The 18,014-nt window shown below is 47.6% G+C and overlaps 1 protein-coding gene across 1 annotated transcript; it reads right to left on the reverse strand.

Annotated features, from left to right (window-relative positions):
• Nucleotides 1-3,649: 3,649 nt before the first annotated feature.
• LOC123097025 (uncharacterized) lies at nt 3,650-5,186 on the reverse strand. The gene has a single exon (XM_044518803.1). It carries the CDS (start codon nt 5,181-5,183, stop codon nt 3,867-3,869), a length of 1,317 nt encoding a protein of 438 aa, XP_044374738.1. The 5' UTR covers nt 5,184-5,186; the 3' UTR covers nt 3,650-3,866.
• Nucleotides 5,187-18,014: the final 12,828 nt, after the last annotated feature.

An 18,014-nucleotide genomic window follows, 5' to 3' on the forward strand; every position in this document is an offset into this window, starting at 1 on the left:
TGAAATATTGCACGTTCACTATGCTATAGACGCGTGGCGGACGAACGGGCTGCGTATTCGGATTCGTCTCGTCATTCTGAGCAACTTTCATGTACAAAGTATTTTCATCCGAGTTACGGTTTATTTTATATGATTTTTCAACGTTTTATTCATTTTCTGAAATTATTATTAATTCAAAAATAAAAGACAAAATGCTATGGGTACCCAGCTCTGTGTACACAGAAGTGCACACAAAGGATGACAAGTGGGCCAGGGGGACCCTGTTGACCAGGCAACGTTTGACTGGTCAACAATGTGTGGGGCCCCTTGTCATATACTCATCTAACTAATTATTGATTAGTTAGATAATTAGCAGATTAAGTTAATTAAGCAAACTTTAATTAAGTTAATCGATTGATTAATTAATTTATATATTTATTATTTTTATTTTTCTCTTTTTTGTTCTATGGGTTGGGCCCCAGTTGTCATACCCCAAGGGACCCCTGCTGCCAGTGGCACATAGGCCACTGGAGCGGCTTAACGGGCGCGGTCTGGGGCGCTCGCCCGAACGGCCATGGGCGAGGGGATGCGCCGGGGCGCCGGCGCGGCGCCGGGCGTCGAAGGTGGCCGCGGAGGGGGAGCGTGGTGGGGGGCGTGCGGGCTACGGGCGCTGCCAGGGCGCGACTGGTGAGCGAGGCGGGCAGAGGAAACCGCTGGCGCCAGCGCCAGCGACGTAGCGGGAAGAATGCGATGTGGTGTGGTGGGGAGACGTGGGGCGCAGCCAGGCGGAACCGCCGCGGCCGGGCACGGCGCGTGCGGCAGCAGCATCAGTTCGGCAGCGGGGGGGCTGCGGGCCTGGCACAGATGCGGGGCGAGGCTGGCGCGGTGGTGCGCGTGCGCGCGACGAGGGGCACGACGGGCGGCGCGGTGAACGCATGGGAAGAGGAGAAGGTAAACAGGGGGCGTCTCACAGCGTTGTCGAGGCGACGTGCGGCGAGGGTCGGTGAGGACCGGCGGGGAAGAGATGATAGCGGGGCGGTCTGGTGGGGAGGCGGCGCTAGCAGGGTAGAGACGGGGCGGCGGGCGTTGGCGCCAGGGCGATGCGGTCGGGACGGCGCCAGGAGGGAGACGAGGGAGCGAGGTGGAGGGCGACGAGGTCCTCAGGCCGAGGGGGCTCCTGGCGACGGCGTGGATTGAGCCCCTGATCCAGATCGGATCGGGAGGGGGCGAGGGGAGGAGTGGAGCGAGGGTAGTAGGGGGTGGGCTAGGTTTACGGTGGAGTGGGGGTTAGATAGGAGGGGAGGTGGGCCGGCCTGGTGGGAGGCCAGCTGGGCCGAGCCCCGCGGGGGGGGTGGGGGGTCCTTTCCTCTCTTTTTTATTTTGATTTTATTTTGATTATTTTTCTTTTAGATTCTGTTTTCCTTTTGGGTTTTAAATTATTTCAGTTTAGTAAAACATAAAATCCAACTTCTAAATAGTGTCATAATCTAGTCCTATGCCACAAAAGTTCCAACCCAAATAAAATAGTTCAATATATTTTTTTAATTATAAAAGGCATTTATTTAATTTTTTAACTACTGTTTTTATTATTTTAGTGCATTTAAACATTTTATAAAGATGCGGATTCTCCACCATAATTACTTACGATTTATTTGACAGCTTTCAAACATTATAGTTTTAATTTTTGAAAACTTTTGTTGTTTGCCTATATTTAAATTTGAATTCGAACCGTTTTGAACTAACACAAGTTTATCAACATTAACCGAGGTGACATGGCATTATTTGCAAAGGTTTATTGTAGCTTAATTATCCGGGCGTTACAGTTGTGATGTTGTTGGTTCTTGGACTGATGCTTTTGTTAATGAAATCAGAGGGGAGAGCCCTCTTTTGCTCATAAAAAGACATGTGCTGCAAGTGATGGGCTATCTAGTGATTTTTGTAAGGTTTGGTTACACGATCCACTTGATTGTATTTTGCACATTGTTTCGGCAGAATTCCCGCGTTTTATGAATAAATAGGAGATGGTTGAACTTAAGAAAAAAACAGCAGATGGCCGACTAAGCAAGCTATTGGCCCGTTCTACACTTTGTTCCCCCTCGGGCATTGAATATATCTTGTGTTTCCATAGAGTTATGCCATGTCAACCATATATGAATCACAACGTGCAAATTAGTTCTCCCAAGATATTTATAAGAACCCATAGCTAAGGCAAGCGCTGCATGAACATGTCTTCCAAAGCTCTCTAGCTACTCACATTTTCATCAAGAAGTACCTGCGGGAGCTGGATGAGTGTAAGCCAAGGAAACCGATGAGGGTGGCCACAGGCACATGCTCAGCCGAGGGGATTCCACCACCTACTGGAACGGCAAAGATAAGGGTGGATGGAGCTGTCTCTCGAAATCAACCCGAATTATCATTCAGCACGGTCTACATAGACTCAAACGGCACCTATCTGGGTTCCTCAACGATAAAGTGTAGGGGAATATCGGATCCGGCGAGCCTGGATGCTTTGGCTTGCTGCGAGGCACTTGCATTGGCAACAGACCTATCAATATCGCATGTTGTTGTTGCCTCGGACTGCCAAGGAATGGTACATGCTATTAAACATCAAACAGGGGGTGTCTATGCGAGCATCATCAAGGAGATCATAGAGACGTCAAAGAATTTCAATCAATGTTCCCTCATCTTCGAAGGAAGAGAGTCCAATCTCGAGGTACACAGCCTCACTAAGCATGCTTTTGGTCTGAATATCGGGTGCCATATATGTGTGGCTTCTAAACCCTCCAGATTTACAATGTATCCCCATGAACATTATTAATCAATAAAGCAAGCATGTTTAGTTAAAAAAGATATTTTATAAGATCCCTTAGGTTCAACAACAATTTAGGCTGATTGATCCTAGAGGAGTGCTTCACAAGATATACTGATTGATATTGAGGATCTTCATCTAAAAATATTCTAAATTATATTCTCCAATTGATGCCTTTCCTGAAAAAGAATTGATTCGATAGAACTTTTGTTATACTTTGCTCAGTTGGCAAGGGGCTCATCAACGGGCAAAAAGAGAGACCAAGGTTCAAGTGAATGACAAACAGGATTATTACGGAGGTAATCTTCACTCTAATATTAACTCATTCCCTATTATCTATTCAAACTCTCACCTCCTCTATTTTATTTGTGAGTGGTTATATTCGCTTAATTTACCGGCACATACTGATCACACCACTCAAAATCAGATCCATACTCCAGGTATCGAATCTGATAATCGGATACATAAATTCCAGAAAAGAATTTTGGATTTTAATAAAATGCTTACTCGGCGCGTCCGTGCGTTCTAGTCAAATAGCACAGTTTTATCTTGATCTCTACTTATAGCGAAGAATGTAAAGAACAGTAATGTTACATGTGCAAATGAAATGTCACTTATGAAGTTATGATCAAAATTAGCTGCAATTTTTCCTTTTTAGATAATGGAGCTTCCCATAATGCAAAACACAATTCAGCACTCGTTACTATTTGCTCAACAGAATATCAAAGGTCCAGCTAGCACACCAAGTCTGAACAGGAGAGGATGAAAGTTAAAACTGACAATAAAATGCACAGGCAGCACTCTGCACCACAAGCACAAAGTAATCTGCATGTGACAGCAGATAATCCTCTTAATCTGATGAAGCGGGGCACCCCTTGAAACATTTGTTCCTTGCCTTGAAGCTGCACAATGATCAATGCCGTATCCAATGTGTAGGTACTTAATTAACTTGCAAGTTCATGAAATCTTGCACGCATGCAGAACTTAGGTTCATGTAGATCTTACTAGGCCCAACTCATGGAAATTGACCCAAAGACAAGTGACACAACTATTGATCCCAAAAAGGGTCAGCAATTTTTTATAGAACTCCTCCCAGTTTAGCTCGCTCAATCCTACTGTTTGCCAAGTTGCGCGTGAAGAATTCTGGCCAATCCATCTCAAAAGGGATAGCCATGACGACAATGCCGTGAAACCAGTTGGTGACCGCCTCCATTGCCCCCGTTTGGAGATCTACAATGTACATGTCTTCTTGATTGTCCTTGACGAGCAGTATGCCGCTCGTCTGACCCACACACACACACTGCACCTGGTCGATCTTGCCATGCTCGGGTCGTTGTAAATTGATCATCTTGGTGCGATGCCAGCACCCTGTGTTGCTGTCGCTTTCTCGACTCATGTTGTGGCTCGGGCGTGTCCAGATCTCCAGCATGATGCATTTCCCATCCAAGCGAAGCAAGCATGGCGTTCCATCATTGGTGACTCCAAGCAGTGGCTGCGTTTGGTCCGGTGTGACTGGGAGCCTTGTTAAGGACATCTCTGTGGTCCTAGCACACACACTGAGTGCGTACAAGTTGGACGCATTCTTGAAGAGCCAATGTGCAATGCCGTGGCACACGACCGCGGTGGTCTGCTGAGACACGACACGGGTGTCGTCGTCCTCCAAAGAGTCATAGCACTCCCTGGGCGTGCTCCAGCTCGAGCTCGACTCCGTGGAAGTGAACACGTGGAGATTGTGCCGTGGCTCATCTCGGTCGCCGCCGATGATTAGCACTTTGAAGAAGGACGACGCCGTTTCGTCCGGGCAACAATCCGCATGGGTTAAAAGGGCGCATCCTTCTATTCGGAAAGGTCTGTCGCTCTTCAACTCAGGCAGGTCACGGCCTCTGCCGGCGATTGGATCGTACAATGCCAGGTTCATGATCTTCTCGTAACCATTGGTGGGTTCGTTTAGTGGGACGAAGCGCACAACAAGAAGTCCACGGCGCGAGGTGAGCACTGCTGCCTGGCTGTCAGGAGGCCAAGGAACGGTGAGGAAGCTGTAGCGTTCTCCGATGGAGCACCATGGCACCGGGGTGAAGGGCGGCATGGGCGCAGCCGTAGAGTCCCCTTCTGTTGGTTCTTCACGGGGCTGTTGCACGACGAAGAGGCCGAGCAGGGAGGACAGGTGGCTCACACCCTCCGGCCAGCGGCGGCGGAGGAAAGACGGCTCGGCGATGAGGAGGCGGCATCGCCTGCACGTCGCGGCACAGCAGAAGAGGTCTGCCACATCCGTCACGCGCACCAGGATCTCCACCACCACGTCGTCCGGCAGCGTCTCCATTGATCCTTCTCCACTAGGGCTGGCGCGCGGTGTACTTGCGAGCGATCGACGTGCGATCGTGCGTTTGTTCTCCATTGGGTCTTGATCTTTCCAGAGATTTGATCCTTCCCCCCGTATTCTTTTCCATGAGCTAATCCCGGACTTCTGGTACAACTCTTTTTTTTTTGACATCATTCTGGTACAACTCTTTTTCTCGACGTGCGTGATACCCTGGTCTAAAGTTTTTTTTTTTGCGGGGTAAAGGGAGTTTTTATTGCAAGGTAATAGTGTTACAATCAAGAGGCCACAACTCCTCAATACAAGGTGGAGCCGACTGTAATCACACAGCTGTGGTTCTCTCTGATCGGCTATAAGTGGCCAAACAATCTGCGACACAATTCTGACTACGGTGAATTTTCTGTGGTAAAAACTCCCTACTGCTCATCGGCTCCTTAATCTCAAGCACCAACTGCCCATAAGCTGACTTCACCAGGCCATTGTTAGACAAGATTGATAGTGCTTCAGCGGAATCTGACTGAACGACCACCGGAAGTGACGTATTCTGTATAGCCAGCGCCATGCCCTGCATGAGGGCATGTATTTCCGCTTCCAGCGAGTCGTTGCAATGAAAGATATAGCGATATGCTGAAAAAATGATCTTGCCTTTCTCGTCACGTAGAATCATGCCAGCAGCCGCTGATCCATCGGAGGCCAAAAAAGACCCGTCGACGGACAAAGCTACGTAGCCCGGCTGGGGTGCTGGCCATAGCATGGTCGGGGGCTTCGCTTTGACTAACAAGCCTGTGCACTCGGCAGACACTGTCATCTTCCCTTTCATTACTTCCTCCGTGCTATACTGGCCTGCAAGTTTGATAGACCTGTAGTAGCTGTCGAGGAACTCCACCATGACCTCCGTAGGTGGGATTTCCTTGCCATGTGATTGATCTGTCCGCAGTTGCCAGATTCGTCAGACTACCATAATCACCATATCCTGGACCTCATCCGTACAGTTAGACAGCACATGCAGCAACCAATCCTTGCCATTGTCAATGAAAATTTCATCAGAGGGCAGAGGCCACCTAGTTCTCATATTCAGCCAAATCATACGCGCATTATTGCATGTGACTAACGCATGAAAAGACCCCTCCTCTTCCACTCCACATAAGGGACAAGTCGACCGCGTGGATATATGCCCGAGTTTTTTACATTGCGCTGTTGGCAAGGCACCTGCAACTACCTTCCAAGCCATGATCTTCATCTTCTGAGGTACCGACGATTTCCATACAACATTCCAAATTGATCTCGCACCACTTGGTGCTGAACAGGACGCTCCCCCCCGCAAACGTTATGTTATGATCAACTGTGGCAAGTCTATAAGCATTCCTGACCGAGAATTGGCCGTTCTTTTCTGGGAACCACGATACGAAATCTGAACGCTGCCTTGGGGATGTCCTTATTTTCACAATATAATCGATGTCCATGGGCCAAATTTTTTCTCTCAACCGATCCTTCCGCCATGCAACGTTGTCATCTAGGAACTCTGACACACGGTTAAGCCGGGATGTGCGTTTAGGAGTGATATGGCGGAATGAGGTAGCTCTTGGAATCCAAGGGTCACGCCAAGTACGGATGAGCGCCCCATCCCCCACTCGCCAAATAACCCCCTTCTTCAGAAGTTCCAGCCCGTACAAAATCCCTTTCCACACTGCAGATCCATTGTTAGAGAACACCGAGTCCAGTAAATTACCAGCCGGGAAGTATTTCGTCTTTAGAAGCCTAGCACATAAACTATCTGGCATATCTAGAAGGCGCCATGCTTGTTTTGCGAGTAGGGCTTGGTTAAAAGCCCGCATATCCCTGAAGCCCATGCCTCCCATAGATTTGGGTAGATGCATTTTGTCCCAACTCTGCCATGCCATCTTACGCTTCCCCTTTTCAACTCCCCACCAGTACTGACGCATCATGCGGGTTAACTCATCACAAATCGATACTGGGAGTTTGAAAACACTCATGACATAAGCTGGAATAGCTTGAGCAACTGATTTAATCAAAATCTCCTTGTTACGTGATGACATATATTGCTCACTCCAGTCGATTAACCTCTTCCTCAATCTTTCCTGGGTAGTTTCAAAATTACCATTATGCATTCTTCCCTCCGGCACAGGGAGGCCTAGATGCTTAGGCTCGAAGACCTTCTGTGTAATTTCCAGAACACCCTTAATATTGGTAGCAACTGTGGGCGAGCAATGATCTGAAAAAAGGATGGAGCCTTTGAAGGATTTATTAATTGGCCAGTAGCCACCGCATAAGTGTTCAACAAACCTTTAACCAAATTTGCCTGCTGTTCAGAAGCTTGAAAAAACAAGAGTGAATCATCCGCGAATAAAAGATGGGATATTTCGGAGCACCTCTACAAATATTCACCCCTTTCAAACCATCCTCTTCCCTAGATTTATTGATCAACCTTGATAGAGCATCCGCCACAAAAAGGAAAAGAAAGGGGGATAACGGATCACCTTGCCGGAGACCCCGGGACGGGGTAAAAGAATCCAATAGCTTGCCATTGAACTTCACCGAGTATTTAACAGATGATACACAAGCCATAACACGAGAGACCCAGAACTGGGAAAAAGCCCATTTCAGAAGAGCCCTCTCAAGAAAGTCCCAATCAACTCGGTCATATGCCTTCGAAAGGTCAAGCTTGTAAGCACACAAAGCCGGTGAATTTTCCTTAACAGATTGTATATGATGGATACATTCTAAGGAAATAATCGAGTTATCCGTAATAAGCCTGCCCGGAATGAACGCACTTTGATTTTCCGAAATTAGCTCTGCTAAGAAAGGTCGCAACCTGTTCACCATGCACTTAGACACGATTTTATATACTACATTGCATAGACTGATAGGGCGGAAGTCCTTTTGTTCACGAGGATGTGGAATTTTTGGTATTAATACCACCGCCGTATCATTGACACCATCTGGCATTATACCTGTGACAAAGAACTCCTTAACAGCCGCAATGATCTCTACTTTAAGAACATCCCAGTTACGCTGATAGAAACGCGCCAGGAATCCATCCACCCCTGGAGCCTTTAACGGCCCTATTTGGAAGAGTGCGTCCGAAATCTCTTTGTCTACAAAAGGCGAACTGAGAGCATCATTCATATTTGCCATCACCCTTTGCTGGATACAATCCAGAACCACCGCTGGATACAAGGTAGGGTCCTTGGTATATACTTCCTTGAAATATGACTGCGCCATCCTCTCCATCTCTGAGGGTACAGAGCACCAAGATCCATCCATCTTTTTAAGGCGCTGAATATGGTTCCTTCTCGCCCTCCAGATTGCTCTACGGTGCAAATATTTCGTGTTGCGTTCACCCTCCTTTAGCCACGTAATACATGATCGCTGCAGCCACATCATTTCTTCTCTGTATAGGAGTTCATCTAACTGATTCATCTTGTTCCGGACCTGGGACCGATCAGCTCCAGTTAACTGTAGTGCAGCTAGTTGGCTCCTTAGATCTTCTATTTCTTTCAATACGTTACCAAAGTTCTCCCTACTCCATTGTTTCAAATCATTCATAACATGTTGCAAAGATGCAGCCACTGAACCGAGCCCTCCACTCGGCTTATGCTTTACCCATGAGTTAGCAACCATGTCTGGAAGGCCTTGGTGGCGCTCCCACATGATTTCGTACCGTGGTGTGTTACCTTTCGCTCGACATGCTTCAACATCCCCCAACTGGACCAGTAGGGGTGCATGATCTGAACAGGGCGTTGGGAGATGTAGCACCCTCGTTGCTGGAAATAGGTCCTTCCATGTTTCATCCGCATAAGCACGGTCCAATCTGACTTGCACATTGCGATCACCGTGTTGCCCATTATTATATGTATAAGGCACACCTGCAAATCCCAAATCCACAAGCTCACAAAGCAGTAGGCAATCCCTAAACGCTGACATCTGCGTCTCCGACCGCAGGGATCTCGAAAGATGCTCATGTTGCCACAATTCTTCGTTATAATCTCCACAAACGAACCACGGTTCCTGCGAAACTGCTCTGAGCCGAACTAGGTGATCCCACATGGCTTGCTTGTTCTCAACTCTTGGTTCGCCATAGACAAACGTCCCTCTCCATGAGGTTCCTCCACCAACATCATCTATAAGGACATCGATATAACGACAGCATGCATCAAGAACTGTCACAGACAGTGACTCATCCCAGAAGAGAGCCAAGCCTCCACTTTTTCCATTACTACTAACTCCATGAAAACCTTTTAAACCTAACCTCCACTTGAGCTTTTCCACTTTAGCTACATCATGTCTAGTGTCGCTTAAGAAGACTAGCTTGGGGTCATTGGCTTTGACGAGGGCCATCACCTCCCGAACTGTCCGGCGGTTCTCCACCCCTCGGCAGTTCCAAGCGAGGATATTCATTGCATCCGATGGTCCTCCGAGAGGGAGGCCGCCGATATCTCATGGTTTCCACTTTCCCTTCCCGTCTTCGCACGTTTTCTACTTGTGCTACTTGTGGGGGAGTCTCCTTCCTTCAGATCCTCCCCACACCCATCTGTGATTGCCAATAAGGTAGAGTGTTTGTTTGGATGGTCTAAGATGACAGCATCATCCATATTTAATCTCTTCCTCGGATCCTTGTCAACCTCCATCCCCGTACCTGCAGGTTTTTTTGGGCTAGAAGCCGTATCTGCAAGGGCAGGGTCCAGTGCCTCTTGCCTCTCATTGTTCTTCCTCTCTGAGCCATGATGGGTTTCCTGCCTCGCAATAGGGCGAGTAGCCATATTTGTCCTTGATGGTTGACTCTCCATCCTACCCTGATTAGGTCCCTCTGCATATAGCCAATCTCCGTATTTCATTTTCCTCTCATCATGGATACCCAGACTGCACTCCTTAAATACATGTCCAATGAGGCCGCAAACCTTGCAGAATCTTGCAAGCTTCTCATATCTCACGAGGTAAACTTGACGTTCCTTAGCACGAACTATACTCACAAACTTCGTCAGAGGACGTTGAATGTCATGCTTCACTCGCACCATGACATAGTCCCCACGGTGTTCCGTTCAAGCGCATGTCCATGATCTCACCTGCATCTTTCAGCAGTACAACCGACTCCTTGCAGTATGCCTCTGGCAGCTTATGGATCTGAAGCCAAATCGGCATCTCCGAAATTTCGATCTCATCTGTTTTACTGAACCCATCATACGGGCACAGCAGAACAACCATGTTACGAAACAGCCAAGGCCCTTGCATCATCACGCGCTCCCAATCCCCCAGGCAAGATGCCTGGACGACGAATCGGTTAGGCCAACTTGTTTGAATCTCACACTCCGCGCTGGATTCCATGCCGCGCGCATGTCCTTGTAAAACGCTGATTGGCTGAAATTTTTTGTTGGGGAACGTTGCAGAAAATTAAAAATTTTCCTACGGTTTCACCAAGATCCATCTATGAGTTCATCTAAGCAACGAGTCTAGGGAGAGAGTTTGCATCTACATACCACTTGTAGATCGCGTGCGGAAGCTTGCAAGGTGATGATGTAGTCGTACTCGACGTGATCCAAATCACCGATGACCAGCGCCGAACGGACGGCACCTCCGCATTCAACACACGTACGGGACGGGAGACGTCTCCTCCTTCTTGATCCAGCAAGGGGGAAGGAGAGGTTGATGAAGATCCAGCAGCACAACGGCGTGGTGGTGGATGCAGGGCGTCACAGCAGCAGGGCTTCGCCGAGACTACGAGGGAGAGACGTAACGGGGGAGGTGGAGGCGCCAGGGGCTGGTGTATGAAGTCCCTCCTCTCCCCCACTATATATAGGGGTGCCAAGGGGGGGGCTCCGGCCCTAGTAGATGAGATCTACTAGGGGGGGCGGCGGCCTAGGGGAGGTTTCCCTCCCCCCCAAGGCACCTAGGGGTGCCTTCCACCACTAGGACTCCTCCTAGGGGGAAACCCTAGGCGCATGGGCCTATAGGGGCTGGTGCCCTTGGCCCATGATGGCCAAGGCGCACCCCCTACAGCCCATGTGGCCCCCCGGGACAGGTGGCCCCACCCGGTGGACCCCCGGGACCCTTCCGGTGGTCCCGGTACAATACCGATAACCCCGAAACTTGTCCCGATGCCCGAAATAGCACTTCCTATATATAATTCTTTACCTCCGGACTATTCCAGGACTCCTCGTGACGTCCGGGATCTCATCCGGGACTCCGAACAACATTCGGGTTTCTGCATATACATATCTTCATAACCCTAGCGTCACCAAACCTTAAGTGTGTAGACCCTACGGGTTCGGGAGACATGCAGACATGACCGAGACGCTCTCAGTCAATAACCATCAGCGGGATCTGGATACCCATGATGGCTCCCACATGCTCCTCGATGTTGTCATCGGATGAACCACTATGTCGAGGATTCGATCAAACCCTGTATGCAATTCCCTTTGTCAATCGGTACGTTACTTGCCCGAGACTCGACCGTCGGTATCCCAATACCTTGTTCAGTCTCGTTACCGGCAAGTCACTTTACTCGTACCGTAATGCATGATCCCGTGTCCAACACCTTGGTCACATTGAGCTCAATATGATGATGCATTACCGAGTGGGCCCAGAGATACCTCTCCGTCATACGGAGTGACAAATCCCAGTCTCGATCCGTGTCAACCCAACAGCTACTTTCGGAGATACCTGTAATGCACCTTTATAGTCACCCAGTTACGTTGTGACGTTTGGTACACCCAAGGCACTCTTACGGTATCCGGGAGTTACACGATCTCATGGTCGAAGGAAGAGATACTTGACACTTGCAAAGCTCTAGCAAAACGAACTACACGATCTTTTATGCTATGCTTAGGATTGGGTCTTGTCCATCACATCATTCTCCTAATGATGTGATCCCGTTATCAACGACATCCAATGTCCATAGTCAGGAAACCATGACTATCTGTTGATCACAACGAGCTGGTCAACTAGAGGCTTACCAGGGACATAGTGTGGTCTAAGTATTCACACGTGTATTACGATTTCCGGATAATACAGTTATAGCATGAATAAAAGACAATTATCATGAACAATGAAATATAATAATACTTTTATTATTGCCTCTAGGGCATATTTCCAACAGTCTCCCACTTGCACTAGAGTCACCAATCTAGTTACATTGTGATGAATCGAACACCCATAGAGTTCTGGTGTTGATCATGTTTTGCACGCGAGAGAGGTTTAGTCAGCGGATCTGCGACATTCAGATCCGTGTGCACTTTGCAAATATTTATGTCTCCATCTTGAACATTTTCACGGATGGAGTTGAAACGACGCTTGATGTGCCTGGTCTTCTTGTGAAACCTGGGCTCCTTTGCGAGGGCAATAGCTCCAGTGTTGTCACAGAAGAGTTTGATCGGCCCCGACGCATTGGGTATGACTCCTAGGTCGGTGATGAACTCCTTCACCCAAATCGCTTCATGTGCTGCCTCCGAGGCTGCCATGTACTCCGCTTCACACGTAGATCCCGCCACGACGCTCTGCTTGCAGCTGCACCAGCTTACTGCTCCACCATTCAACATATACACGTATCCGGTTTGTGACTTAGAGTCATCCAGATCTGAGTCGAAGCTAGCGTCGACGTAACCCTTTACGACGAGCTCTTCGTCTCCTCCATAAACGAGAAACATGTCCTTTGTCCTTTTCAGGTACTTCAGGATATTCTTGACCGCTGTCCAGTGTTCCTTGCCGGGATTACTTTGGTATCTAGCTACCAAACTTACGGCAAGGTTTACATCGGGTCTGGTACACAGCATGGCATACATAATAGATCCTATGGCTGAAGCATAGGGGATGACACTCATCTCTTCTTTATCTTTTGCCGTGGTCGGTGACTGAGCTGAGCTCAGTCTCATACCTTGTAACATAGGCAAGAACCCCTTCTTGGACTGATCCATTCTGAATCTCTTCAAAATCTTATCAAGGTATGTGCTTTGTGAAAGACCTATGAGGCGTCTCGATCTATCTCTATAGATCTTGATGCCTAATATATAAGCAGCTTCGCCAAGGTCCTTCATTGAAAAACACTTATTCAAGTAGGCCTTAATGCTGTCCAGAAATTCTATATTATTTCCCATCAGGAGTATGTCATCTACATATAATATGAGAAATGCTACAGAGCTCCCACTCACTTTCTTGTAAACGCAGGCTTCTCCATAAATCTGCATAAACCCAAACGCTTTGATCATCTCATCAAAGCGAATGTTCCAACTCCGAGATGCTTGCACCAGTCCATAAATGGATCGCTGGAGCTTGCATACTTTGTTAGCGTTCCGAGGATCGACAAAACCTTCCGGCTGCATCATATACAGTTCTTCCTTAAGATGCCCGTTAAGGAATGCTGTTTTGACGTCCATCTGCCATATCTCATAATCATAGTATGCGGCAATTGCTAAGATGATTCGGACGGACTTTAGCTTCGCTACGGGAGAGAATGTCTCGTCGTAGTCAATCCCTTGAACCTGTCGATAACCCTTAGCGACAAGTCGAGCTTTATAGATGGTAACATTACCATCCGCGTCCGTCTTCTTCTTAAAGATCCATTTGTTTTCTATCGCTCGCCGATCATCGGGCAAGTCTGTCAAAGTCCATACTTTGTTTTCATACATGGATTCTATCTCGGATTTCATGGCTTCAAGCCATTTGTTGGAATCCGGGCCCGCCATTGCTTCTTCATAGTTCGAAGGTTCATTGTTGTCTAACAACATGATTTCCAGGACAGGGTTGCCGTACCACTCTGGTGCGGAACGTGTCCTTGTGGACCTACGAAGTTCAGCAGTAACTTGATCCGAAGTACCTTGATCATTATCATGGTTTTCCTCTTCAGTTGGTGTGGGCATCACAGGAACGGTTTCCTGTGCTGCGTCACTATCCCGCTCAAGAGGTAGTACTTCATCGAGTTCTACTTTCCTCCCACTTACTTCTTTCGAGAGAAACTCTTTTTCCAGAAAGCATCCGTTCTTGGCAACAAAGATCTTGCCTTCGGATCTTAAGTAGAAGGTATACCCTACAGTTTCCTTAGGGTATCCTATGAATACGCATTCTTCCGACTTGGGTTCGAGCTTTTCAGGTTGAAGTTTCTTGACATAAGCTTCGCATCCCCAAACTTTTTAGAAACGACAGCTTAGGTTTCTTTCCAAACCATAATTCATATGGTGTCGTCTCAACGGATTTAGACGGTGCCCTATTTAAAGTGAATGTAGCTGTCTCTAGAGCGTATCCCCAAAATAATAGCGGTAACTCGGTAAGAGACATCATAGACCGCACCATATCCAATAGAGTGCGATTACGACGTTCGGACACACCGTTTCGCTGAGGTGTTCCAGGCGGCGTGAGCTGTGAAACGATTCCACATTTCTTTAAGTGTGTACCAAATTCGTGACTTAAGTATTCTCCTCCACGATCTGATCGTAAGAATTTTATCTTTCGGTCACGTTGATTCTCCACCTCATTCTGAAATTCCTTGAACTTTTCAAAGGTCTCAGACTTGTGTTTCATTAAGTAGACATACCCATATCTACTCAAGTCATCTGTGAGAGTGAGAACATAACGATATCCTCCGCGAGCCTCAACGCTCATTGGACCGCACACATCGGTATGTATGATTTCCAACAAGTTGGTTGCTCGCTCCATTGTTCCGGAGAACGGAGTCTTGGTCATTTTGCCCAAGAGGCATGGTTCGCACATGTCAAACGATTCATAATCAAGAGACTCTAAAAGTCCATCGGCATGGAGCTTCTTCATGCGCTTGACACCAATGTGACCAAGGCGGCAGTGCCACAAGTATGTGGGACTATCGTTATCAACTTTAAATCTTTTGGCATCTACACTGTGAACATGTGTAATATTACGTTCGAGATTCATTAAGAATAAACCATTGACCATCGGAGCATGACCATAAAACATATCTCTCATATAAATCGAACAACCATTATTCTCAGACTTAAATGAGTAGCCATCTCGTATTAAACGAGATCCTGATACAATGTTCATGCTCAAACTTGGCACTAAATAACAATTATTAAGGTTCAAAACTAATCCCGTAGGTAAATGTAGAGGCAGCGTGCCGACGGCGATCACATCGACTCTGGAACCATTCCCGACGCGCATCGTCACCTCGTCCTTCGCCAGTCTCCGTTTATTCCGTAGCTCCTGCTGTGAGTTACAAATATGAGCAACGGCACCGGTATCAAATACCCAGGAGTTACTACGAGTACTGGTAAGGTACACATCAATCACATGTATATCAAATATACCTTTGGTGTTGCCGGCCTTCTTATCCGCTAAGTATTTGGGGCAGTTCCGCTTCCAGTGACCCTTCCCCTTGCAATAAAAGCACTCAGTCTCAGGCTTGGGTCCATTCTTTGACTTCTTCCCGGTAACTGGCTTACCAGGCGCGGCAACATCTTTGCCGTCCTTCTTGAAGTTCTTCTTACCCTTGCCCTTCTTGAACTTAGTGGTCTTATTGAACATCAACACTTGATGTTCTTTCTTGATTTCAGCCTCTGCTGACTTCAGCATCGAGAACACTTCAGGAATGGTCTTTTCCATTCCCTGCATGTTGTAGTTCATCACAAAGCTCTTGTAGCTTGGTGGGAGCGACTGGAGGATTCTGTCAATGACCGCCTCATCTGGGAGGTTAATGTTCAGCTGGGTCATACGGTTGTGCAACCCAGACATCTTCAGGATGTGCTCACTGACAGAACTGTTTTCCTCCATCTTACAACTGTAGAACTTGTCGGAGACATCATATCTCTCGACCCGGGCATGAGCTTGGAAAACTAGTTTCAGCTCTTCGAACATCTCATATGCTCCGTGATGCTCAAAACGCTTTTGGAGCCCCGGTTCTAAGCTGTAAAGCATGCCGCACTGAACGAGGGAGTAATCATCAGCGCGAGACTGCCAAGCATTCATAATGTCTTGGTTCTCTGGGACGGGAGCGTCACCTAGCGGTCCTTCTAGGACATATTGTTTCCTGGCAGCTATGAGGATGATCCTCAGGTTCCGGACCCAGTCCGTATAGTTGCTGCCATCATCTTTCAGCTTGGTTTTCTCTAGGAACGCGTTGAAGTTCATGTTGACATTAGCGTTGGCCATTGATCTACAAGACATATTTGCAAAGGTTTTAGACTAAGTTCATGATAATAAAGTTCTAATCAAATTATGAACTCCCACTTAGATTAGACATCCCTTTAGTCATCTAAGTGTTACACGATCCGAGTCGACTAGCCCGTGTCCGATCATCACGTGAGACGGACTAGTCATCGTCGGTGAACATTTTCATGTTGATCGTATCTTCCATACGACTCGTGTTCGACCTTTCGGTCTCCGTGTTCCGAGGCCATGTCTGCACATGCTAGGCTCGTCAAGTTAACCCTAAGTGTTTTCGCTGTGTAAAACTGTCTTACACCCGTTGTATGTGAACGTAAGAATCCATCACACCCGATCATCACGTGGTGCTTAGAAGCGACGAACTGTAGCAACGGTGCACAGTTAGGGGAGAGCACTTCTTGAAATTTTATAAGGGATCATCTTATTTACTACCGTCGTCCTAAGTAAACAAGATGCATAATACATAATAAACATCACATGCAATTATATAGTTGTGACATGATATGGCCAATATCATATAGCTCCATTGATCTTCATCTTCGGGGCTCCATGATCATCTTGTCACCGGCTTGACACCATGATCTCCATCATCGTGTCTTCATGAAGTTGTCATGCCAACGACTACTTCTACTTCTATGACTAACGTTTAGCAATAAAGTAAAGTAGTTTACATGACGTTATTCAATGACACGCAGGTCATACAAAAAATAATGACAACTCCTATGGCTCCTGCCGGTTGTCATACTCATCGACATGCAAGTCGTGAATCCTATTACAAAGAACATGATCTCATACATCACAATTCATCATTCATCACAACTTCTGGCCATATCACATCACATGATCAATCGCTGCAAAAACGAGTTAGACGTCCTCTAATTGTTGTTGCATCTTTTACGTGGCTGCAATTGGGTTCTAGCAAGAACGTTTTCTTACCTACGAATCACCACAACGTGATTTTGTCAACTTCTATTTACCCTTCATAAGGGCCCTGTTCATCGATTCCGCTCCAACTAAGGTGGGAGAGACAGACACCCGCCAGCCACCTTATGCAACTTGTGCATGTTAGTCGGTGGAACCGGTCTCACGTAAGTGTACGTGTAAGGTTGGTCCGGGCCGCTTCATCCCACAATACCGTTGAGCAAGAAAAGACTAGTAGAGGCAAGTAAGATGACAAAATCCACGCCCACAACAAAGTTGTGTTCTACTCGTGCAAAGAGAACTACGCATAAACCTAGCTCATGATGCCACTGTTGGGGAACGTTGCAGAAAATTAAAAATTTTCCTACGGTTTCACCAAGATCCATCTATGAGTTCATCTAAGCAACGAGTCTAGGGAGAGAGTTTGCATCTACATACCACTTGTAGATCGCGTGCGGAAGCTTGCAAGGTGATGATGTAGTCGTACTCGACGTGATCCAAATCACCGATGACCAGCGCCGAACGGACGGCACCTCCGCATTCAACACACGTACGGGACGGGAGACGTCTCCTCCTTCTTGATCCAGCAAGGGGGAAGGAGAGGTTGATGAAGATCCAGCAGCACGACGGCGTGGTGGTGGATGCAGGGCGTCACAGCAGCAGGGCTTCGCCGAGACTACGAGGGAGAGACGTAACGGGGGGAGGTGGAGGCGCCAGGGGCTGGTGTATGAAGTCCCTCCTCTCCCCCACTATATATATGGGTGCCAAGGGGGGGCGCCGGCCCTAGTAGATGAGATCTACTAGGGGGGGCGGCGGCCTAGGGGAGGTTTCCCTCCCCCCCAAGGC

Source organism: Triticum aestivum, chromosome 1B (genome assembly GCF_018294505.1).
Source record: "Triticum aestivum cultivar Chinese Spring chromosome 1B, IWGSC CS RefSeq v2.1, whole genome shotgun sequence".
Lineage (NCBI taxonomy): Eukaryota > Viridiplantae > Streptophyta > Magnoliopsida > Poales > Poaceae > Triticum > Triticum aestivum.